General features: G+C 41.3%; 1 protein-coding gene across 6 annotated transcripts in view; it reads left to right on the forward strand.

Annotated features, from left to right (window-relative positions):
* ENOX1 (ecto-NOX disulfide-thiol exchanger 1) overlaps positions 1-25,155 on the forward strand; it is an 855,443-nt gene that overhangs the window by 700,230 nt on the left and 130,058 nt on the right. For all 6 annotated transcript variants that reach the window (XM_073614184.1, XM_073614181.1, XM_073614186.1 and 3 more), the window contains one exon: positions 6,043-6,149. In XM_073614184.1, coding sequence (XP_073470285.1) covers positions 6,043-6,149 — 107 coding nt within the window. The remainder of the gene's footprint in view (positions 1-6,042; positions 6,150-25,155) is intronic.

Consider the following 25,155-nt stretch of genomic DNA (forward strand, 5'->3'; position numbering starts at 1 on the left):
AGCCATCAAAGTAGTTTGCTAAAACTGATGGCAGACAATGTTTTGGATCACATTTTTTGTTATAGACTCCAAGTCTGGCACAAGAGTCACTCGATTTCCTGCACTGTTTCAAAAAGAAATATTTTCCTCCAGATACATAAGTCAATTCAATTTTACATATTCATCTATCAATAAGTAACGCATATAAGAATAGATAATCCATACTGCAACATATTTGTTGTGGTGCATTTTCAGAGTAGGGCTTTCTCATATAAGCATAGATGACTTGATTTTACATGTTTGTTATACAAGTTAATCTGATAAAAATACAGGAAGGTGATGCCATGCTAAAATAACCAAATCTCATCAATCTTTGAGTCTTAGATTTTGCATTAATGTCAGAATCAAATTATTTATCTCTCAATATGTCTTGTCTGTACCGGAAAGACAAAATAGTTGATGTTTTCATCTTTACCCTGAAGACAGAGTGTTCTGTGCTTTGTGGATTGTGCTGTGACTGAAGAGCATTTACCATGCTGTAATTGACAGCACCACACTAGAGTATTGCATGGTCGTGGTTTAATAATAATTAAATTATGACTTGGTAAAGCACCAACTGCTAAAATGGCTTTTCACAGCTGAACGTGGCCCTAATTTACATTTACCAAAACATTGAGTGTTACTAATAAACAGTGTCACAAATACATATGTACATATGCATCCTTCTTCCAACCAATATCCTGCAACTTTGTGATTTCTGGTTTTCAAAGGAATATTCATAATACTGTGGTCATCTCCAATCCTAGACTATAGATATTGGGGTCAGTTCAGTAAGGTTTTCGCACAGAATGTGGCTCATAAAATACAGCTAGTTTCTTTCTCCAGCAGTAAGTTAAAAATGGGGCCTTGTGAGGTGGAGATAAAATACAAATTTATGAGAAATATAGGTGTTCAATAGTTAAATATACATTTTAGGGAAAATAATACTGATTGTTGCATCTTTGCAACATGTAGCTATCTCTTACATTTAAGGACAGTGTCACACAAGCACTTTTGCATCAGTGATTTGTAGCAGCTTCAGAATCTCCCCCTTAGTCTTTTTTTTGTTGCTATGAGGAAATTAACTGCAGTCAAGTCAGCATTGCAGACATTCCAAGCGATTTGTAGCTCAGTCATAGAGCAACTGACTGCAATGTTTTAGGGTAGCTACAGAATCCCTAGCTTAATTATTTAATGGTATAAGCAGTTGCTGATGATAGTGGCACACCAGCGATTTGTAGCTGCCTAGATAAGCGCTGTAGGTAGCTGCAGCAATAGATCTGCCTTAAAATTTCCCTAGAAATTCATTAGTAAATAAAAAATGGAAAGCTCCTTTGAAATATGGAACTATAAGACTCTTTAGAATATCCCCCTCATCCTCTTTCAGAAACACTCCAAACTAGAGAATGATCAAAGATGTGCAATAGTGACTTTTCACTTCTTCACACGTCCAGGAGAATGTCTGGAAATGCATGGAATGAGATTGGATGACTGTCTTACGTGTCTTATAGCATTTTGTTAGTAGCTTGTACCTCCTTGGTACTTGTTGCAAATAGAATAGAATATTGTAAAGCAAAAAGACCTTTTCTCTCCATGAAGGGGATCCCTCTCCAAGCCATTCAGTAGACTGTTTTCTACTTATGGATGAAAATTGTCAGAATCCATGGGAGCAGTTTCAAATCAGATCTGTTGTCACTTACAAATCCTGTTAAGGTCAGGGGAATATGTGAGGCACAAAATCTAATATGCTTTATTTTAATTAGACAAAAACAGGTTATTTGAGCTATCACACTTTTAATAGATCACTAGTCAGTTTCAAGCCCACAAATAGCCTTATGTAATAAAGTAAAAGTGCAATAAGTAAAATGTCATAGCCAGTCAGAATATTTTTTTTTTATAATTTTGGGCTGATACACAGTAGGCATTTACCCAGCTCTTCTGAACATCATTTTTTTCTGGCAGGAGAAAAAGCAGCTTAAAAATACGCCTGAAGCAACATTTTAGAAACACGTTGAGGCGAGTTGTGTGTTTGAGCATTCATTCCATTGGCCAGAATATCAATTTATTCTAGCTATTGAAATGGATTGAAACCCAAGTGCAAAACATGCCTAGGGTTTAGGTACTTTTAGATGTGTTTACGTGTGTTGTGCAATTTTTTCTGCTCAAACACTCCTTTTCTGAATGTGCACATGATGGGGTTTTTTTCTGCCTCTAAATATTACTCCTCAAATATGCCTGTAAATGCCTATATTGGCATGAACACATAGGCTGTTTTTTTTTTTTTTTTTTTTTTTTTATGCCCAGTGTGCATGAGGCCTTTATATTGACCTAAATTAATATTATTTGTATATGTAGTATACATATACTGTATGTAGTTTGCTCTCTTACTGAGCTCCAAGTGAACTTCTAGGTGTGTTTCTTAGTTTTATTGAGTTATTTACAGAGTTAGCAACAGGGTTGCTTTAAGCACTCAAGCTATGTACATATTTTTGTTTCTCCTGCAAAAATATGTGCATTTTTTTTTTTATTGAACATAGCTTTTAATTAGTTATGCTTTCAATTTAACAACACAGATTAGAGTATCTTACTTATGAACCTGTGAAAAGAACATGAAAACGGGTAGTTTTGTTAGCCACATACTGTAAGATTTTGCTGTGTTGTCTGATGATTAATCTAAACAATAAATTCAAATTGTATACCACTAGGTACACCTTGATATAAAAAAAAAAGTTGCTGATCACAGTTTTAGGCAGTATTATGTGTTAAAGTGGTTCTAAAGGCTCAAGGTTGTTTACCTTATGCATTCTATGCATGAAAGTAAAAAACCTGTTTTTTCAAGGAGCCCACTTCTACTTACCTGGGCCCCATCGCGATCCAGCGATGTACACATGAGCAGTGAATCTCCTTCCTCATTGGCTGAGACAGCAGTGGGAGTCAATTACAGCCAGTGATCTAATGAGGAGATAGAGGGGGTGGGGCTGAACCTCGGCTCTGTGAGTCAATGGACATGCAGAGCAGCGGCTCGGGAGCCCCTATTGTAAGCTGCTTGCTCTGTGGGTACTCAGCAGGAGGGAGGGGCCAGGAGCGCCGATGAGGGACCTGAGAAGAGGAGGATCAGAGCTGCTCTGTGCAAAATCATTACACAGAGCAGGTAAGTATGGCATGTTTGTTATTTTTTTTTTTAATTGCCTTAAATATTACTTTAAATTATCAGCAATGTCTTTTTCAGACATTTGCTCATAAAATGTTGAATTTTGGGTTGGCATTTTTGCAAAGGAGCAAGGGGGAATTGTGCTGGGGCTATGACACCTAACATTGCTGTGAAAACAAAGGTTATATTTGCTTCTGCAGGCTTACTGTTGAAACTTTCATTTGGAAACCTCCTTTCCCTGCATTATTCTGTGCTTGCCCCCAAATTTACTTTTGAATACTTTAATTTTCATTTTTTAAAAGGGCTGTTATGTTATGCAGCCTTCTTAATGTGTCCTCTGAGAGAAGCAAATTATAATTTTGTGCCCATTACATGATGCTTTACTGCTTGCAGTTTCCCAGAGAATGGCTTCCGAGTGTAGCAATACATGATTAACACATTGTGCACCTATGGCAGCCTGTCTGATGGGTGCTGCAGTTTATAAAACAGCTGCCAGGCTACTGCATAGTCCTTCATAAATGTTAACTCGAGATTCATTAGGCCTCTACCAGGGAGGAAATTGCTAATTGTCTATTCAGTTGAACACCTAATGTTAAAGCATTGGAAAGTTTAAATACCATTCTCATTCAGAAAAATGGTTGTACGTGTGCCTTGCTTAATGAGAAATGTGTTCTGTGTATCAAGGACTTTTGCCGTCTGCTCTGTGCAGCTGTTCTTTGCTTAGATGCCTTGTGGGAGTTACCATACATGACTGTTATCATGTAGGTCATCATTTAGCTGTCCAAGCCCACAAGAGACATATGTTTCCTGAGTGTATATCAGATGCACCCGTAAAGCTATTGATGTGGTAGGTAGCTATAAACAGTCCACAATTTGCCCTCTTTTGGGGAATTGTAATTCTTACACTGCACTGTCAAGAGAGAATTTGTTGCACATTAGCTATATTTTGAGAGCATATGATGGACATATTTAGTTTGTCCTCCACAGACACCAGTACCCAAAAGCACAAAAGCAACATTCATTAATTATTAGCACCTGCAACAGATTTTTATTCTTGAAATGATTTACTAGAAATTACAAATACAAGAAATAAGATCGTCCAAGCATTATTCTTCTTCAACACATTCTCAGTTCTCAACCTATCTAGCCTTGTAAAGAAGAAATCACTGTTCATACTGTCACGGAACCCAGTCGCACACTGCGCTTGAGTGCTTCCGTCAGTATACCGCTTCCTCCAGTCTGGACCTTCAGATATTATAGCCACATTATGCAACCAAGAAGCAGGCGAGACTAGCTCAGTTACAAAGCTGGAACATGGAATGTTTTATTGGACAAGGATACAGGCTTTTTATATACATGAAAAAGTATGTCAGCCCCCCACATACACAATAAACCAAATATTTGCCCAAAACATCACACAATGTGTTAGATAACATGGTAGGGCTGACTCATGGCTACTCCCCCCTCCTCTAGCAACTAGTAGCTGACAATGATATAATTAACATGCTAATTAATGCATCACTTAAACCAGCCCAGGTGAACAGACTGCCCGGCAACAAGGGTAAAACAGAGTACATTATATATTATCCTAAGTATAAACAGAACACCTTATTAAACAGATAATAGCACGAGACCCCAGTAGCAGACTGTTCGTCTCCTACCTACAATAGTCTGAGGTAAAGCTCATACAATGTTCCATCATTCTGATACATTGGAATTAATGTATCATAGATTTCTTGAGGGATATTGTTGATAAATATTATTGTGCCATCTGCAGTAATCCAAACAACATTCTCAGTGTCCATTAAGTGGTGGTCCATCATTAGAGAATGATCTGCTCTTTCCCTGGGCCATAGTCAGTGGGTAAGAGGCTTGCTCCTAGTCCTCTCCAGAAGCCCCTAGCTTAGTTAGGTACGTCACACTTCTCTTTTCTAAAGCCACTCCAGTCGGGTCCCATGTTGAGCTGTCAGCGGCGGCTTCTGTGTGTGTGAGTTTGCAGAAGAGGCAGCCGACAACGGGAGACCCATAGTAAGTCTATGGGTGATGTTACTTCCCCTTAATTTCCAAGCCGTTGTCAGCTGTCTCCTGTACACAGCATCCACCACTGGAGACCCGACTGTATCGGCTTCAAAAAAGGTATGTATAGCGATTTTTGCTTTACAGGGTTGGATAGGTTAGTCTTAGAATGTGGCTGCAATTTAGATTTAGACATTAATAGTTTTAGGCTGAACTTCCACTTTAAATAGTATTTTATAAAGTACCTTTATGTAGCTGTCAAAGTCCAGTACAACTTTTTTTTGCTTTTGCATTACATGAAGTTATAAATTATAAAAGGGTTTAATTGCAACAAATCTCTGCTTATTATGACATTATTATACCACCCAGACATACACACCCACTGGTAATCTGAGTTTAAGGTGTGGTCAGTGTGCAATACCTGGATGTAATTGCTGGATGGAATTGGATGATAAATTGATTCTTGGTGATCACGCATGAAATCAAGAAGCACACTGAAATACTGTGATATGTAAAGGACAATATGTACATATTAATTTTGTAGTCTGGAACATAATGATTAAATGGATGTCACTGCACTTGACTCTGATTAATTAATGAGACTTTCTTCTGTAGCTAATCACTGTTTAACAGATTGTAGTGTGAAGTGTTTAAGTGTATGTAAATGAAAGTATTCCACGCTTGACGGACACAGTTGCAACAATTATACATGTAAGTACTAAAGACACATGACTGAGTGGCTATGGGTAATGTGTCTTGGCATGATCCATAGAACTCACATGTGTCTTTGTTTTGCTTTCTCTGGAATGACCACAACATAAATTGCTTGTCTTGTTTGACTTCCCTGTTCACTGAAGTTGAGCAGATTGTGGCCGTTTTCAACGCTTCCACCAGACAAAAAGCATGGGACCATTTCTCGAAAGCTCAGCGCAAGAATATTGACATTTGGCGGAAGCATTGTGAGGTGGGTGCCTTTCTTACAATTTAATCCATCACTCTCATCGCAGAGAAAGTGAGTGGTTGAGAAAGTGAGTGTCGGTGTGCTTGGTTCAGTAGGAAATGAAGGTGGGTTTAAGGCATTTAAGATGCTCTGCACATAAATTTAGATGCTTATTCTATGTTGGAGGGTGACCTGAGGATAGATTAATTTCTCCAGGAAACAAATCAGGTTTGTGAGAGCATAATAAAGCCTTTCGCTGACTGTGTGTGGGTTTGAATGCTTGTGTATTAATGATAATGTGGTGATGAAATCATCATAAGATAACATTGCACACATATGCAGATTAGCAAAGATGCAGTCTCATATGTTTTTAACAAATTGTTAGTCTTAAATGGCATTTTCTGAAACTTTTATACCTAAATATAAAGTAGTTGGTTGTGACTATCATATATCCGTATACTTTCAGGATTCTTAGATTAAAACATTTGTATGTCTAAAAATCATACAACTACAAAATGACACCTGTATAAGCCCTGTCCTTATACCATGGATCAACCCAGTCAATATTTCAATAAAACATGCTTGTTCTGATGAGCCCTACCAACTACCAAAATCAGAAAGCATTTTGATAAATTAATTTGAGAGTTATGTCTTTTATGGTTCTCAGACAACTGTGTCCCCAAAAATTTAGTGCCTGTGTCATAGAAAATTTTGTTTTGTTTTTTTTAATGCATTTATATTTTTGTCACATTGAAACATAGCTTTATAAACTGTGTCATTTTACAAACATACATTGATTTCCATTTACCTTTCTACTTAATTGACTGATCAAACAATTTAATATAATTTCTGGATCTTGGTAAATGAGCGCAATCATATACCCAGTCGAGGTCTACTTTTGATGCCATTTTATCATAAGTGATTAAAGACTGGTTTCACTCAGAAACAATATTTGAATTGATTTATCATGTTGAGGCTGCACCTTTAAATGTAAAAGATATGTCTATTATAGCACTTTTTCTCTGTTGAGTGTCATCTGCATATGTCTGTGCCTGCATGTTATTATTACCCTTCACATTGATATGTTTGAGTATATTTTGTTATACGCTTTACTTTTTATTATGGTCACCCAGTTTCCATTTCTTGTTCAGCAATTACTTTTTCTATGAGCCTGTGTTTTAGTGGGTAAGTACTGTGTATTTTGATTCTGTTGCAGAAAGGTTTCTATAGAACATGTGGTTTATAAAGTATGCTTTAATTTACATGTCCCTCAGGAGTTTCAATCACATAGCAGCAGTAAGTGCATTAAAGAACAAAGCAACATGTTTTCCTTGACCGCTAACTTTACTATGTTTAGGACCTGTAGACATTTGTCTACTTAAAAACTTTCCTCTACCAGTCTCACTTTCTAGCTCTCTCTGATTCCCTCATTTACAAACATTCTATGTATATCATCGTCTTGCGTGTGATAAATTGTAGTTGTTCAAAAGCCATGCTTTTTATCTATTCTTTATTTCCTAAGAACATATATTCCCAGGAGTCAAGAAGACTACAATGGTATCTGGTGGCAGTGTGACCCATTGCACTGCAGTATAAATATTTATTTCAACTGTAAAGTACACAGCTATAATAATCAAATATCTGCAGAAGTAAAATTGTAAGTTAGGTAGATAACCTACTGCAAAATTTGCCTTAATGGTGGAGATGTATTACTGAAAGTGCCCAAAGGAGCTACTGTGGGTTTGGTGTTTGAGACACCCGTTTAAAACCTTGCTAATACTTTTCCTGCTGCAGAGTCTGTGCTGAGCAGTTTGTTAAATTATTTGAGCCACCTATGCTTGTGATATGGTAGTTGTGCTTATAGTTCCCTATCTAACGAAACCCTTTTATAAACCCTAGTCTCTAACAGCAATCTGATAACTTGAGAAACAATATCTTTCAGTGACAGAACATAGGGCCATCATAGGCTAAGCATGAGTTATTCTAGATGTGTAATGTTGCACCATTTATATTAATTGTTAGTTGAATTTTTTTAATCATACACATTCTATTATCTACAGTTATTTCTAAAGGAATCTGCAATAAAAAGAGCAGTAGAACAAAATAGAGCCAGGAAACGATTGCTCATTAAACTAAGACAGGTTTATTTAACTTGTATTCATGGGATGCGTCCACTGTAGAAGAAGCTATTAGTGTTAAAACTGTAGATTGAGTGATAACTTCACATTAATTGTTGTTTGGTTCCCTTTAGAATAATATTAGCTGCCAAGTTTCCTTGCCAGCCAAATCCTGAGTATATTTAATTATTCTGTATGTTGGAAACAATTGTACTGGTTTAATTCCTACCCAGAAGCAAAGTGTACCTGGAAACCCTTTAACAAAAAATTGGCAGTTATAGGAAAAAAAGAATGTGGCAAATTAGTGTAAGAGGATGAAAATTAAAATGTATTTTAAGCACTCTCTAATGCCCCGTACACACGGTCGAACTTTGTTCGGACATTCTGACAACGAAATCCTAGGATTTTTTCCAACGGATGTTGGCTCAAACTTGTCTTGCATACACACGGTCACACAAAGTTGTTAGAAAATCCGATCGTTCTAAACGCGGTGACGTAAAACACGTACGTCGGGACTATAAACGGGGCAGTGGCCAATAGCTTTCATCTCTTTATTTATTCTGAGCATGCGTGGCACTTTGTCCGTCAGATTTGTGTACACACGATCGGAATTTCCAACAACGGATTTTGTTGTCAGAAAATGTTATATCCTGCTCTCAAACTTTGTGTGTCGGAAAATCCGATGGAAAATGTCAGAATGGTCAGAATTTCCGACAACAAGGTCCTATCACACATTTTCCATCAGAAAATCCGACCGTGTGTACGGGGCATAACTTTTACTGAACAGGGCACATAGAGAACAGTTGTTGTTTTTTGTGCTCTGACGTCTCTGCACGGGGTGAGAACAAGGCCTTAATGAGTTTTCATGTACAATGGTATGTGTTTCATTATGCAGGTAAGTTATTTACCAGCTTTGGAAAATACATAATTTGTATTTCTTGATAATACAGTCTTATATAAACACCTTAAAATAAGCCAATTCTATTTTAAAGTTATTGAAATATCATTAGTTATAGTCCCCTTTAGTTTGGACTTGGATGTGTGTCAACTCTTCAATGTGTGTATTATTATATGAAAACTCCACCCTCATTTTAGTTTTAGATTCTAGAGCAATGTACTATAAGCATAACTATCTGGGAAATAAAATGTTATTGGGCTTAGTAAATCAGATATAGAAGTTTATTCACTAGCAATGGACAGTGAGTATTTGGTTCAGTGCAAAAGGTGGTAATGTTAGCAACCAATCAAAATCCATATTTTATTGGGCTAAGTTCAGCTAAATTAATTTTGATTAGTTATGCTGAGTCACTTTCTGTTTTAAACCACATACGATTCGCATGACATGTGGATCGAACTGCCTTTATATGCAGCCGGTTCACATATATGCGGTGCAACAGCGGTGCGAATTTAAAGAGAGTCCTGTGCGTTTTATGAGCACTGCGGTGCGCATCAGATGCGAATTCCAGGCTTATTGCCTTCTATGGGAATGCATCTGAATTGCACAGCTGATCAGTTTTGAACACAAATTTGATCTGCAAAACAAAAATGTGGGGGTCCCCCCCAAATTCTTACCAGACCCTTATCCGAGCATGCAGCCTGGCAGGCCAGGAAAGGGATGGGGATGAGCAAGTGCCCCCCCTCTCCTGAACCATACCAGGCCACATGACCTCAACAAGGGGGGGTGCTTTCGAGTGGGGGGGACAGGGGCCTCTTCCCCACAACCCTGGCTGGTGGTTGTGTGGGTCTGTGGGTAGACCCCCTACTCATTCACCAAAAAAGTGTCAAAAAGAAATAAAAACAGACAATTGCTTTATTAAAAAAAAAATGTCCCCCGGTGTAGATTCATCCTCAATCACGCTGCCACCGCCAACCCGAAAAAGCTCCACTCGCGCCAAAGTCTCCCGCCGTCTGACAGTTCTTAGCTAAGGGGCAGGGCCATCTGGCGACATCACCTGGTGACACCGCCCGCTTGTGAAGTTGTCAACCGGTGCAAGCTTTTTTTATTATTTTTTTTGGTCGCCGGTGGTGGCGGACGTCATGATTGAGGATGGAAGAGAGATTTGACAGGAAGAGAGAATGAGCTACCATTGAAAACTACAAGCCTATAGCTGCCGGTCCTTGTAGTTTTACATTCACAAGACACTGTGAATGAGATCCTAGAGAAAATGAGCTACCATTGAAAACTACAAGCCTATAGCTGCCGGTCCTTGTAGTTTTACATTCACAAGATACTGTGAATGAGATCCTTGCTACCTGTTAAATCAGGGAGGCCAGTCTGTTCATAGCATGTTAGATATTACACCCCGAATATGGGTGTAACATGTAACATGTTACAAAATGTGAAGTTATTTAAAAATAAAAGAAGGCACAGTAGGTACTTCAGGGATTCTCAAACAATTGGTAATTTCAGTGACAGATTGCTAGTTTCTTTTTTATTGCAGAAAAAGGAAAGGCTTTTCAGTACTCATGCTATACATTCCTTCTTCTGCCAGGTTATCAGAAGATTGTAGTAAGATTCAGCAATGTGTGTTTAGAGTGGCAAATCTTTCACCAATCAGCCTAGGATAGTTCCAAGCTCTCCATGCCATCTCTTTTAAAGTTGGGCACAAGTTAGTACCGGATAAAAGTTTTATAGCTTGTTTTTCACTCTATTTGGCTATGTGACATCTCAGCTTTCTAAATGCTGTTACCCAAGTATCGCAGATGGACTCACAATCTCAGTGCTTCTAGTTAAAGAGGAGTTCCACCCAAAAGTGCTAGGCCATTCAGAAAGCAAGGCACGCATGAACAGTGGGGAATCAGCAGTGAAACCGAAAGGCTTCACTGGCGATTTCCCTTACCACGAATGGCGGCGGCAGCACCCGAGAGCTGATGGAAACATCGGCTGGGGTGCCAACATTGCTGGATTCCAGGACAGGTAAGTGTCCTAATATTAAAAGTCAGCAGCTCCGGTAGTTAGAGCTGCTGACTTTTATTTTTTTGCTGGTGGGGGCAGAACTCTGCATTAAAGTCAACAAAACATAAAACAAGTAGTTGCAAGTATACAAAGTATGTTGTGCGGTAGAGGTATACAGTTCAGTATAGAAATCTACAATGGCCCCTGCATTCCAACCCAAGTCTTATTTGCTGCTTCACTAATGTTAATGTCCGAATCATATAGCTATAAAATAGCTTCACAAAAGCATAGATAAATCCCTGTCAAATCAGAACCTAGTGATAAATGATGAAAGGAAGAAACACTAGACATGTGTTTCCCATATCCTGCCTAAATTATATTTCTCAACAGCTAGTTATTGCTGAGGTTATAAAATGTATATATTCCTGCAGTTTCTAATATATAGTGATACACCTGCCGTTCTTGTTTCAAATTTTATGCATATATAATAACAAAGCAGCATTAACAAATTTGGTTTAACTACCACTGCAGCAACTGACAAAGCCTCCCGATCTACTTTATAAAGAGAATGCAATCACATGACGTATATTAAAGTGCCTGTGAACTGCAGCTCCTCTGGTATTCAACTACTTAATTACCTGGAGGTTTTTTTTTTTATTAATGTACTATAGCCTTATACAGATACAGGAAGACACATGAACTGTAGTGTAAGGAAACCTGTCTAAGTAGTAATGCAGAAGGGCAGAGATAATGTAGTATGTTCTTGTAAGGTGCAGGGAAAAAGAAAGTTGATACCATCTCATTTGGTCCTAATAATGCTGCCAGGTTTAATGTAGGAATGCAGCATGCAGCTTTTCACCTTGTTGACATCTAATTTCTCTACTGACAAAGGGCTCATTCCCAGGGGAGGCTTGCAGTTTGGCATCTTTTAAGTCATGTGAGGAGAATACACAATACACTCCACATATAGCTTTCATTATGTGACAAATGCCACAGCAATTCCCATGAAAAATGTAGAAGGTTCTCCCACAGGGGTTTCTCTTGTTCATCTGTACACATTGCAAGAGAAGGCTCTAATGAATGTTCAAAGGCCTATTAAAACAGCATCTCGAGCCACAGTGGTTTACAGGCCTAATCCATCTTGTATAAAATGTAGCAGACATTAGTTTACCTAGTACACTCTGTGCTATCTTCCTATCTGATCACTGGATCAGTTCTACAACATAAGAATAGTTAACAGGAGAAAGGTATCAGGAGGCAGACGAAATTTGAGCTGTGCATGGCTAGCGTAAGAAACAGGCAAATTTGAACGGGATTTCTGTTCTTGTTAGACTGTTTGTATGATGAATCTTTAGCAGTTTACACATTTATTCTTTTTAGCTGTTGTATGTTTTTCATCTTCGGTAATCATAACACAAAAAGCTCATGCACAAGTGGGGGGCGTGTCCGAATGGCGAGGTGAATGGACGCACTGCAGAGGAGCTCTGTCTAGCCCTCTGCAATCCACTGCCATCCGGTATCCACAAACATCAAAAACTGCCCCAAAGCCTATCTAATAACCACTGGGCACTAGGAGAGCCTTTTACTGAGGACATTGGAGCAGATTAGCCGGCGGACTACTTTGTTTTCAGGCCGCGGCCGGCCTTCTACAATCTACAGCCATCCGGCATCCACAAACATCAAAAACTGCCCCAAAGCCTATCTAATAACCACTGGGCACTAGGAGAGCCTTTTACTGAGGACATTGGAGCAGATTAGCCGGCGGACTACTTTGTTTTCAGGCCGCGGCCGGCCTTCTACAATCTACAGCCATCCGGCCTCCACAGACATCAAAAGCTGCCCCAAATCCTATCTAATAACCACTGGGCACTAGGAGAGCCTTTTACTGAGGACATTGGAGCAGATTAGCCGGCGGACTACTTTGTTTTCAGGCCGCGGCCGGCCTTCTACAATCTACAGCCATCCGGCCTCCACAGACATCAAAAGCTGCCCCAAAGCCTATCTAATAACCACTGGGCACTAGGAGAGCCTTTTACTGAGGACATTGGAGCAGATTAGCCGGCGGACTACTTTGTTTTCAGGCCGCGGCCGGCCTTCTACAATCTACAGCCATCCGGCCTCCACAGACATCAAAAGCTGCCCCAAAGCCTACCTGGTAGCCACTGGGCACTGGAGGAGTCCTTCCCTGAGAATATTTAAGTAGATTGGCTGACGGATTGCTTGTTTTCGGGCCGCGGCCGGCCTCACTCCACAGACGCCGGCCGCCATCTTGCGGCCTACGAGACACACAGAATCCCCGGTCTCGGGTGCCGCGGAGGGCGATCGGGGGCCCTGGGGCCGGGAGGGCTGTATCCGGAGCGGAGGGGACACCAGACAAGGCAGAGAAAGCAGGCACTGGATGCTTGCGGCAGGCCCGAGGCCTGTGAGGCCCCCAGCATCACCGCATCTTGGCGCCACGACCGGAGGTAAGGGGGTCATATAATTCACCCTCACTTAAAGTGGCCCCCCCTGGGCATATGTGACAAGTTTATAGCCAGCTCAGACCCATCGCTGACCCCGGTAACACTAGAGACTTCCAGTGACGGCCGCCATCTTACCATCTTGCGGCCTAGCTTACAAGACGGGCCCGCACTATCAGAAACTGTGCCCTGGCTGGACGGTGCTCTCCCCCTTGAACCCATACGGTGTCCCAGCCTTGCGCCCATGTTAATAGGGTGACACCGCTGCTCCAGCAGGCCTGGTCACCCTCCCCAGTCCCCCTCATCTCCGTGGAAGATAGGTTTTGATGGAGAGAGACTAACTATGGATGGCTGAAGACCCGCACCCCTGAGTCCCGTGCTATCCCGACAGCTACAGGCTATTTACATAGCATAGCACACCCACATAATACATGGCGGCAGCTAGCTCACACTCCACGGAGCTTACCGACCCCCAACAAGGCACCATACAGAGGTATCTACTTAGAACTACGCCGATTGATCCCCGAACTCCCAAAGACAAGATGGCACCCGGCCGCAACCCGGGGAAGACCAAGCCTCCCGCCTCAGCAGCAGCTCACACGGCAGAGGACAATAATGAGAGACTTCAGAATTCTACGGGAGAGCCCTCAGCCTCCTCCACAAGGTCAGTCTCATCGTCCGACACAGGCACCGGGGAATCCCAGTCTGCTACGCATCCCCTATCAGGAGAACCCATTAGATCGGAAGCTGCTGCCCTCCTCTCTGCCTTCAGAATGGATTTCGAATCCTGGGCAAGCAAAATGGAAGATTCCCTCCACGTGGAGCTGAACGCCCTGAGGCAACAAGTCACAGCTAACGAGGAAGCAGTATCGGTCTTAACCACGGCTCAGGATGACCACGAGGCATGTATAACAGCCCTTGAATCCTCATCCGCGACACATCTTAGGCGCATACGTCACCAGCAACTCCGCATAGAAGACAGCGAAAATCGCAGTCGCAGAAATAACATTAGACTGCAAGGCATACCGGAGGCAACATCTGGAGCAGAATTGAAACCCACTGTCATAACTATCCTCAATAAAGCACTGGGAAGAGAGGCAACATCACCAATTGAACTGGATCGTGTTCACAGAGTAGGAGGACCAGGGGGGGCCCGAGATGGTCGCCCCCGCGATGTTCTATGTCGGGTCCACTATTACACTTTAAAAGAAGAGATCATGCGAAAGGCATGGAACTTGGGTCCTGTTGACTTCTTTGGTGCCCCTATTCACCTATACCCTGACTTATCTCGCAATACGCTGTATATGCGTAGAGTGGTGCGCCCTCTACTTGACCTTATACGGCAAGCTGGAGCTACCTATACATGGGGTCACCCCTTCAGCATCAAGGTGACACGGGGCGGCAACAGGTTTACGCTCTCTGATCCAGACCAACTGCCCGACTTTTTCCTCTTTATCGAACAAGATCCAGTGGAAGTTTTGAACTGGTTAGACCCTCCAGAGGATAGATCAGGCCAGGTGGGACTTGGTCCACTTCCACAGCGCCGCAGACGTCCTAGGTCCAGATCAGTTTCCTCTGGCCCAGGGATAAGAAGACCTACTTCCCCAGAAGATTAACTCAACAGTTAATTAGAGACTGATGGCTTGTTTTGTCTCCACTGGTTCTTTCCCTGCTCTTTGCCAATTTATAATTTGGCTGGGGTTCGGGTGAGAACATAGATTGGAGTCAATCTTATGCCTCTCATTATGAAGAGCGTCAGGTAATGCGAATGTCTACCAATGCTATGTTTTTGTGTTTTTCTTTTTTCCTTTTTATCTGACGTTTTTCTAAAGATGTTTTGCATTGTCTCAGATTGATTCCTCTCACCTTCCCATGATGATATATGCAGTGGGGGAGGTGTAGCGGGAGTGGGGGGATACCTTCCTCGGAGGGGGGTTTGGTACCCGGTTTTACTCGGTCTCTGCTACAGAGAATATAGGGTTTAAAGGACGTTACACATGGAGCAGAGGATTGCCCCCATGGAGGGATCCCCCACTCTCCCTGCCCTCCATATACCCACCCAATTGTCTTGGCGCAATAACTTTCTTTATATACATGAGACAATGCAATAGTTTTATATATACCTCAGGGTTACTTATTTAAATCCAATGCACACACTTGGTTGATTGTTATCATTTGTTGTGGTTAAGCTGCCTTATGCCCCACACTCGTTTTAAATATCAAGTGTGCCACACATACTACTTGCATGCCTGATATGCTGTCGGGAACACGGCTCAGACCCATTCATCTCGACTTTTCCCCCACAATAGGACAGGCACGGTTTGTGCCTAAAACGTGAATTTTCACGCAGTGTTCTGCGTTCGCGGACACATTAGTTTTCCAGACACATCTTTTTAGGTGTCTTTTCATTTATATCGTATTTCTTCCATTATCCTCACGCTCCTTTCATTTTTCTTCCTCCCCTCCCTCTCTTCCCCTCCTTTGTCTGTTTATCTTTTTCTTCATCTCTTCTTTCTTTTTCTTTCCTGCTCCCTATACCTTTCATCCATATCTTAATACTTTCTCCCTTTTACAGCTTTTGGCACTCCAGCATGGCTCACACGGTGACTTTGCGCCCACACCTGAAACTTTGTTCGTATAATGTAAACGGACTTAACATAGCGTCGAAACGTGGGCAAATTCTATATCAGATGCACAAAAGACAGGTCAGCATACTCTTGCTGCAGGAGACCCACTTCCATTCTGACTCCACTCCTTCCTGCTCCAATAGATATTTCAATAGATGGATACACAGTACCAACCCGACACAAAAATCTAAAGGAGTATCTATTGCGTTTCATAAAACACTCCCTATTGAGCTGCTTGATCAGGTGACGGACCCCCAAGGCAGGTATGTCTTTGTAAAAATTTTATTATGGGGGACTAAATTTACAATTGCCAACGTATACTTGCCTAACACACACCAAGTCCCATCAGCCTTGCAATACCTAAAGATTTTGGCGGGTTTCACGGAGGGCAAGCTCATACTCGGAGGGGACTTCAATACTCCCCTGGATCCACTTTTGGATTCATCGACATCCCGTTCGTCTATATCCTTTCCAAAAATACGGGCCCTAAAACGTACCATCTACAATATGCATCTCATAGACATATGGCGAATACTGTACCCGGACTCACGAAACTACACACACTTCTCCAACATCCACCAATCATACAGTCGTATAGATTATTTTTTAGTCGAGCACGGCTGCTTAGATTGGTCCCCCAATTGTGAAATAGACCCTATGGTTTGGTCCGACCACTCACCCATATTCCTGACGCTTACAATCCCCTCTACACCAATAAAAGAATGGACATGGAGGTTAAATGACTCTCTCTTGACTGAACCAGGGTTTGAAACACAGATAGCAGAGACGATATCAAACTTTTTCACAGATCACACATCTGATGACACCTCACCACCCATGAAATGGGAAGCATTGAAGGCGGTATTACGGGGTAGGTTTATTCAGATGGGTGCTCGCATGAAAAAAGAACGTTCAACTTCGATAGTTACGGCAGTACATAAGCTAAGGACACTAGAAACTACTCATAAACGCTCCCCGACGGTTGAACTGCTTACGGAGGTTTCTTCTGCTCGCACCCAGCTTAGAGAGTTATATGAGGCATCAGCCCGCACGTTTGCGAACAAACTAGCTTTTCATCAATATAAATTTAGAGATAAATGTGGTAGATCCCTGGCTCGTACCCTCCACACCAAACAACCTAACTCCTTTATACCTCATATACGGGACAGCTCTGGGAAGACTGTCTCATCACCTTCCGAGATGGGACAGGTGTTCCGGGACTTTTATCAATCCCTATATAATATACCTGCAGCGAGCTCCACTGATCCTCCCCTCACTACAGCGGAAACACAAGCCTTATACATCGAGCAAACTGCATTACCCACTCTAGATGGCGAGACGATAGAGGACCTTGAGGCCCCGATTTTGGAAGACGAGGTTGCCCGCGCCATTACTTCTACCCCATCTGGTAAAAGCCCGGGTCCTGATGGCTTTACTCCGAAATTCTATAAACAATTTGCTACCCTTCTTACTCCCTTCTTGACAAAAGTATTTAACTCCATCTCTGAACGATCAGTGTTCCCACCACAAACCTTAGAGGCACATATTACCCTCATCCCCAAACCAGACAAAGACCTGAATGTTTGCGCTAATTACCGACCTATTTCGCTAATAGGAGTAGATCTAAAGGTGTACGCAAAAATTTTAGCTAATAGGTTGCAACCATTGTTACCCCGTTTAATACACCTAGATCAGGTTGGCTTTGTGAGTGGAAGGGAGGCGCGTGACAACACCCTAAAAACACTCCTCATTGCTGATTATGCTCGGGCCCACAATATCCCATTGTGCCTTCTCACAGTCGATGCGGAAAAAGCCTTCGACCGTGTCGACTGGCAATTTCTCCGCTTATCATTACAACAACTAGGTCTAGGCCAAAACATGATCTCCAGAATAATGTCCCTCTACACATCTCCTTCCGCTAGGATTAGACTAAACGGCTCCCTATCCCCTAAGTTTACTATACACAACGGAACGCGGCAGGGGTGCCCCTTGTCCCCCATTCTTTATGTAATTGTCATGGAACACCTAGCCATTGCCCTTAGAAACAATCCGGCCATACATGGCGTTAGAGTAGGCCCACTACACACTAAAATTGCCCTATTTGCTGATGATCTACTCATATTTGTAACCCAACCACAAATTTCTCTACCCTCCATTATGCAGGAGTTTCAGAGGTATGGAGAGGTTAGTAATTTTAAAGTTAATCTAAATAAGTCAGAAATCCTCAACATTTCACTCCCAACAGCGGTTCTACAACAGCTTACGACTTCCTTCCCTTTTAAGACAAGCTCCACATCTATCCGCTATCTAGGAATCCATATTCCAACAGTCTCATCCCAACTATTCTCCAGCAACTTCACCCCTTTACTTACCAGAACTCAAGCGGATCTGACCACATATGCCTCTAAACAGCTCTCCTGGCTGGGTAGGGTGAATGTCTTGAAGATGGATGTTCTCCCTCGATTCTTATACCTTTTCCAGACCATTCCTATCTATATCCCCACCTCGTTCTTCAAAAGGCTCCGTCAGATCTTCTCTAAATTTATATGGCAGGGACGTCGCCCCAGGATAAAACATGACACAATGATTCTCCCGAAAGTCAGGGGGGGTGCGGGGGTCCCAGATGCCTCTATATACCATAAGGCAGCGGTACTCGTGCGTATAGTGGATTGGTTCCACCACTCTTCCTCCAAACTTTGGGTTCAACTAGAGAAATATCTTAATGAGGCTGATCTTTGCGCCCTGCCATGGACCCCTATGGCTGGGCGTGGGGACGGCTTATTCTCCACTGCTCTTACTCGCCAAACTCTCCAGATTTGGGACCGCATGATCTCAGCGAGTAAATTGTCTAAAATCCAGGGCCCAATGACCCCTCTCTTCGGGACTCCGGCTTTCCCCCCAGCAGCGAACAAGTTAAGATTTGGACCCTGGAGTAGGGATAGCCATAGACGTTTAGCACAGGTCTTACGCGCTGACCCATCCTTGAGAACGGACATACCCTCTCGGACGGAATTAGGGACCTCAACAATGTGGTTACAAAGGGGTCAAATAACGTCATACATACGCACTTTCTCATCCATCTCAGAGATACTGGCCGACCCATCAGACTTTGACGAACTGCTTTTACAACCAGACCCACCAATACATGTAGTATCACTGTTGTATTCCCTACTACTGAACGAATATGCCCCTGACCTTCCAACATATACACAGAAATGGGAAGCGGAGCTGCAACACTCCATCTCCCCCACTGATTGGCAAAAAAGCTTTATCCTAACGCATAGGATTTCCCTGGCAACCAAGAACCAAGAAAAAGGGTTTAAATTATTAACGAGGTGGTACAGATGCCCAGTAGATATTAAAAAGTTTAACCCCTCTTTGACAGACGTGTGTTGGAGATGCCTGTCCTCTAGCGGGACAATGCTTCACATCTGGTGGGCTTGCCCTCCAATCTGGAAAATCTGGAAACTATGGCAAAAGGTCTTTGATCTTTACAGCAGGCTGATGGCGACATCAATCAAACCCACACCAGAGATAGCCCTATTATCTATACTCCCAGGCCCCCTCAAGTCGATTAAAAAAGATGTACTGCGCCACTTTCTGGCAGCAGTTAGGACAGTGATCCCCCGACATTGGAAAACGACAGATGTGCCTTCCTTGGGAGAATGGGTGGTTGAAGTGGACCAGATAAGAGATCTGGAGCGCCTGTTGGCGGAGGAAGTGGGAAAGGAGGAGCAGTTTACCGCCACCTGGACCTCATGGTCCATGTTTCGCTATTCTGATGAGTTTTCCCTTTGGGTCAGAGATACCCCACCCTTACCCGCCGATTAGCCATGCTGGAGTGCCTGGTGCCTCAGGTACCATCCCACACTTCTACTCACGTTCTTATTTCTGACTTTTTCTGTCTCCTCTTTGTTAAGTACTGAACCGACCACTCACATATATAGTTAAAGATCATATCTTTGGACTAGCTAAATGACTTGATTATCTATAATAGGTGAATAAAAGACTTCTACAGCAGTCTAATTCGTTGAGAGGGAACCCTCAGATAACACCAACCCGCGAAACTACAAGGTTCATTATATGTTGGCCCCCACCCGTATATTATTCCTCTCTTAGAATAAAGATTTCAATATACAATATGATATACCAGTAGTTCACCGAAAGCTGTATGTTAAAATGATCACTCCTGTTTATACATGGGTAAAGTACACCTCACTATTCTATGTATACTATATGTGTTGCCAAACTGTAAAGAATGGTATTTTTCTGTTATATTCTTTGTGTTCTTACTTTTGAAAATAAACTAAGATTGAAAACAAAAAGCTCATGCATGTCCTGTCCCTGAAAGCATATTAAATGGGGATAGACTAGAAAAATTATAGAGTTAAAAAATCATCTGACTATATTTCCCTTTGTGTTTTCTTTCAATAATAAACTATTTGTCTTTTACACTATGTTTAAAAAAAAAGTGACAGATAACCAAATTTAAGAACAGACCTCAAAAATCCACAGCTTATAGTTAACCAAAATTAAATAATATGGAGCCCACATCAGAAAACCTCAAGATACAACTTGTGTAAAAATATCTACTTTTCAAAGGCTTCCACAGAAATTCTGATATATACAGTACACCCCTCACATTTTTGTAAATATTTTATTATATCTTTTCATGTGACAACATTAAAGAAATTACACTTTGCTACAATGTAAAGTAGTGAGTGTACAGCTTGTATACTTATTTTGGTTAAGATGGTATTAAGCGTGTGTGGCGGCAACTAGGTGAGGAGTACAAAGACAAGTGTGTCTCGCCTACAGTCAAGCATGGTGGTGGGAGTGTCATGGTCTGGGGCTGCATGAGTGCTGCCGGCAGTGGAGAGCTAAAGTTCATTGAGGGAACCATGAATGCCAACATGTACTGTGACATACTGAAGCAGAGCATGATCCCCCCTTTGGAGACTGGGCCGCAGGGCAGTATTCCAACATAAGGACTCCAAACACACCTCCAAGATGACAACTGCCTTGTTAAAGAAGCTGAGGGTGAAGGTGATAGACTGGCCAAACATGTCTCCAGACCTAAACCCTATTGAGCATCTGTGGGGCATCCTCAAACGGAAGGTGGAGGAGGTTTCTAACATCCACCAGCTCAGTGATTTTGTCATGGAGGAGTGGAAGAGGACTCCAGTGGCAACCTGTGAAGCTCTGGTAAACTCCATTTGGGCCCAATTTGGACAATTTCACTTAGGGGTGTACTCACATTTGTTGCCAGCAGTTTAGACATTAATGGCTGTGTGTTGAGTTATTTTGAGGGGAAAGCAAATTTACACTGTTATACAAGCTGTACACTCACTACTTTACATTGTAGCAAAGTGTAATTTCTTCTGTGTTGTCACGTGAAATGATATTATAAAATATATACAAAAATGTGAGGGGTCTATTCGCTTTTGTTAGATGCTATATATTTATAGAAAACAATAATAAATTTAAAAAAATCTGACATTTATGCAGCTAATTGTATAACAAATTCATTTGATTACACAGAAAGTATAAAGACACACAAAAATAACTTAAAAACAAAGGTATACCTACTAAAACCCACGATACTCCCAAAACGATCTTCAAAATATATTTAAATACACCCTACAGTATAAATCAATTAATCAAAAAACTTATAGCAACAATACAGATATTCCACGGACAAATTAAAGTGGTATAATAATCCAGATAGTATTCCAAGAGGGCTTAGTAAAGCTTCCTTTGTTAATGAGAATGTAGCACATCAAATGGTTGAAATCAGCAAATCAAGGTGAATTTATGATTGTTGCAATGTTATCCAAAAAAAAAAACGGAATGCTCCAGGTATGAGAAAGATCTCAAGGTAGATTTATCAAAGAAGAGAATGCCCTTATATATGCTTTGACCGGGGCGACCAAGACAATATATATGGTAGTAGGTGCAACATTATTTAGTCTCTAGGTGGATTTAACCGGTCTTTAGTAGTATACAAATGGTCCCCCTGATGAAGATACGATATTTCCCTTGTATCAACATGCGGAGGGGACTGGACGGCGCAGGAGGCAGCTGGTCTGTCATATGGAGTAGGAGAACACGATCTCATCCACGGTTTGGCATGCTATAGAGCTGTGCACTAACGCATGTGAGTACCCTATTATAGGGCTTTGTTTGCATTAAATTAAATCTTTTAGAACGTTATTACACTATGGAAGTCTCTTTTTGATATTTATATATGAGGATGCCACATCTTTGAGCAGTATTTGGACATTGCAACCTGACCTGGAATCCGTTTTGACGATTCAAATGCGTGTACTGACCAAACTTAATTGCGAGGTCACACGCTCTGAGGTGAGCGGCCATTACCTTGGGGTGGGGAGCACCTGAGTGTAATCAATATTGAAGATCGCTATATTCACAGTCACCTATCAAGCTTATTATCTTTAGATTAAGGACACTGAAAACTGACCCTGGATGGTCAGAATATCACGGACCTATATGCACCTGAGCACTTTATGGATCACTTTTGTATCAATATTTATATTTTATGAAATATTCAAGCTATATGATGTTGTAAGCTGTATGACGACAACAGTCGCTTATATATATATTTTTTATTCTTGGAATTTATAGGCACATCACTGTATTTAAGGAAAGTTAATTAGGGGTAGATGGCGCTACCTTACCAGGGTACCTTGATTTATAATATAATATAATGAACCTCAAAGAAAAAAGAAATCAGAAAAACTAAATACAACCCCTTTATCACTCATTAGGTAGTGGATCTAAGTGTCCAGCATTACCTGAATGGACTGTACTAACAAGTCAGTCTCATACCTACATGCAGGTGTACACCGTGTGGCTAATCATCATAGATTAATTACGTGACAACTTGTAAAAATTAATATATGACAATCCAAGAAATAAATAAAATAAAACACCACGGTTTAAAACCTATGTTGATCCCCAATTGTGTCCAAATGTGCTTTTATGCATAAGGTGAATTAAATAGTCCCAACATTAGGCATATATTGCAGGACTGCACATTAAATTATATAAAAATAGTGAAAAATTAGTGAAAAAAATTAGTGAAACAATTATGGTGAGGGAGATGTATATTAAAAAGGCGCCTTTGATAACGTCGATGACGAAACGCGTAAGGCGGAGCTACGCACTGACGTCACACGCGGAAGTATGAGAGTGTGGAACGCAGCTGAGTCGCACGCCGCGCAGCTGATGGTTCTAGACGCACTGCACTCCATACGAAACAGATTACACGCTGTGTGACTATTTGGCTCTTTTAGAAATAGCCCGGATTTTAATTTTAGTTACTTTTATTTGCCTTATTTTTTGTGCTGTTATGATAGCTAAATAAACTATTTAAAACGTATCACACTATGGAGCCCTGTTTCTTCTATATGAGGATATACTGAAGGATACTTCACAGTTGGAGCGGTGGACCCTGAGGACCCATATACATCATATTGCTGCTTGCTACTACATGCCTACTACCCCTGCAGGGGTGCAGGGAGCTGGTGAGTGGGGATCTTTGAGGGGGAGCACCACAAGTCACTGGATCTGAGCAGCTGCTTTCACGAAAGTCACTTACCACAGACGTTTTTACTTCTTGATACTGGACTTTGATACACTAATTTTTTACTTTTTAATATATATCTCCCTCACCAATTTTTTCACTAAATTTTTTCACTAATTTTTCACTATTTTTATATAATTTAATGTGCAGTCCTGCAATATATGCCTAATGTTGGAACTATTTAATTCACCTTATGCATAAAAGCACATTTGGACACAATTGGGGATCAACATAGGTTTTAAACCGTGGTGTTTTATTTTATTTTATTTATTTCTTGGATTGTCATATATTAATTTTTACAAGTTGTCACGTAATTAATCTATGATGATTAGCCACACGGTGTACACCTGCATGTAGGTATGAGACTGACTTGTTAGTACAGTCCATTCAGGTAATGCTGGACACTTAGATCCACTACCTAATAAGTGATAAAGGGGTTGTATTTAGTTTTTCTGATTTCTTTTTTCTTTGAGGTTCATTATATTATAAATTAAGGTACCCTGGTAAGGTAGCGCCATCTACCCCTAATTAACTTTCCTTTACTATTTAACTCACTCCTTCGGGGGTAAGTGTAAGGGGAGGCTGCAAGCCTTCAGGTCCGTGAGCGCGGAAACCCGTCCCTCATTTTATCACTGTATTTAACAATTTAGTTTTTAAGGTTTTTTGCTGCAGGTTCAGCAGATCATTAAGGGGATAGCGCAGCACATGATTTATTTATTTGTCTGTGATTCTCACACAGTATGGGACATGATTAGTACTAGCAGCTGTCATCATACTAATATAAGATGGGGGATCTTTGATTTGGTAGCTGGCAAGACCTTTACTACTATTTTAGCATACAAATGTCCACATGCATATTTTTGTACAGAGACAACCAAGGCCTTATATGCATGGCTTAGATGTGTAACTTTATATGCATGGTTTGTATAGCTGGTCCATCATCATCATGGATTTAGCCTGTCATTAGTCATATAGGTGGATTTAGCCTGTCATTAATAGCGTATGATTGTCCACATGCAGACTTCTACAGGAACCACCGAGATAACTTATATGCATAGCTTAGATGTGTAACTTATATACATGGCTTGTACAGTTGGTGCATCATCATCCAGTCTCCAAGTTGATTTAACTTGTCAGTGGTGCCTAAATGTCCACACGCAGACTTCTACAGGGATCACCAAGACCTTATATAATTGGTTTAGATGTGATTCCCCCCCCATTAAGCAGGCGGCCAAAGTTGAGGCAAATATACAATAGTCCCCTCATCCCTCATTCAAGCAGAGACTCAAATCATAAAGACTTCATACCAGGTGTAAAAGTAAGAG

This window comes from Aquarana catesbeiana, linkage group LG02 (genome assembly GCF_042186555.1).
Source record: "Aquarana catesbeiana isolate 2022-GZ linkage group LG02, ASM4218655v1, whole genome shotgun sequence".
Lineage (NCBI taxonomy): Eukaryota > Metazoa > Chordata > Amphibia > Anura > Ranidae > Aquarana > Aquarana catesbeiana.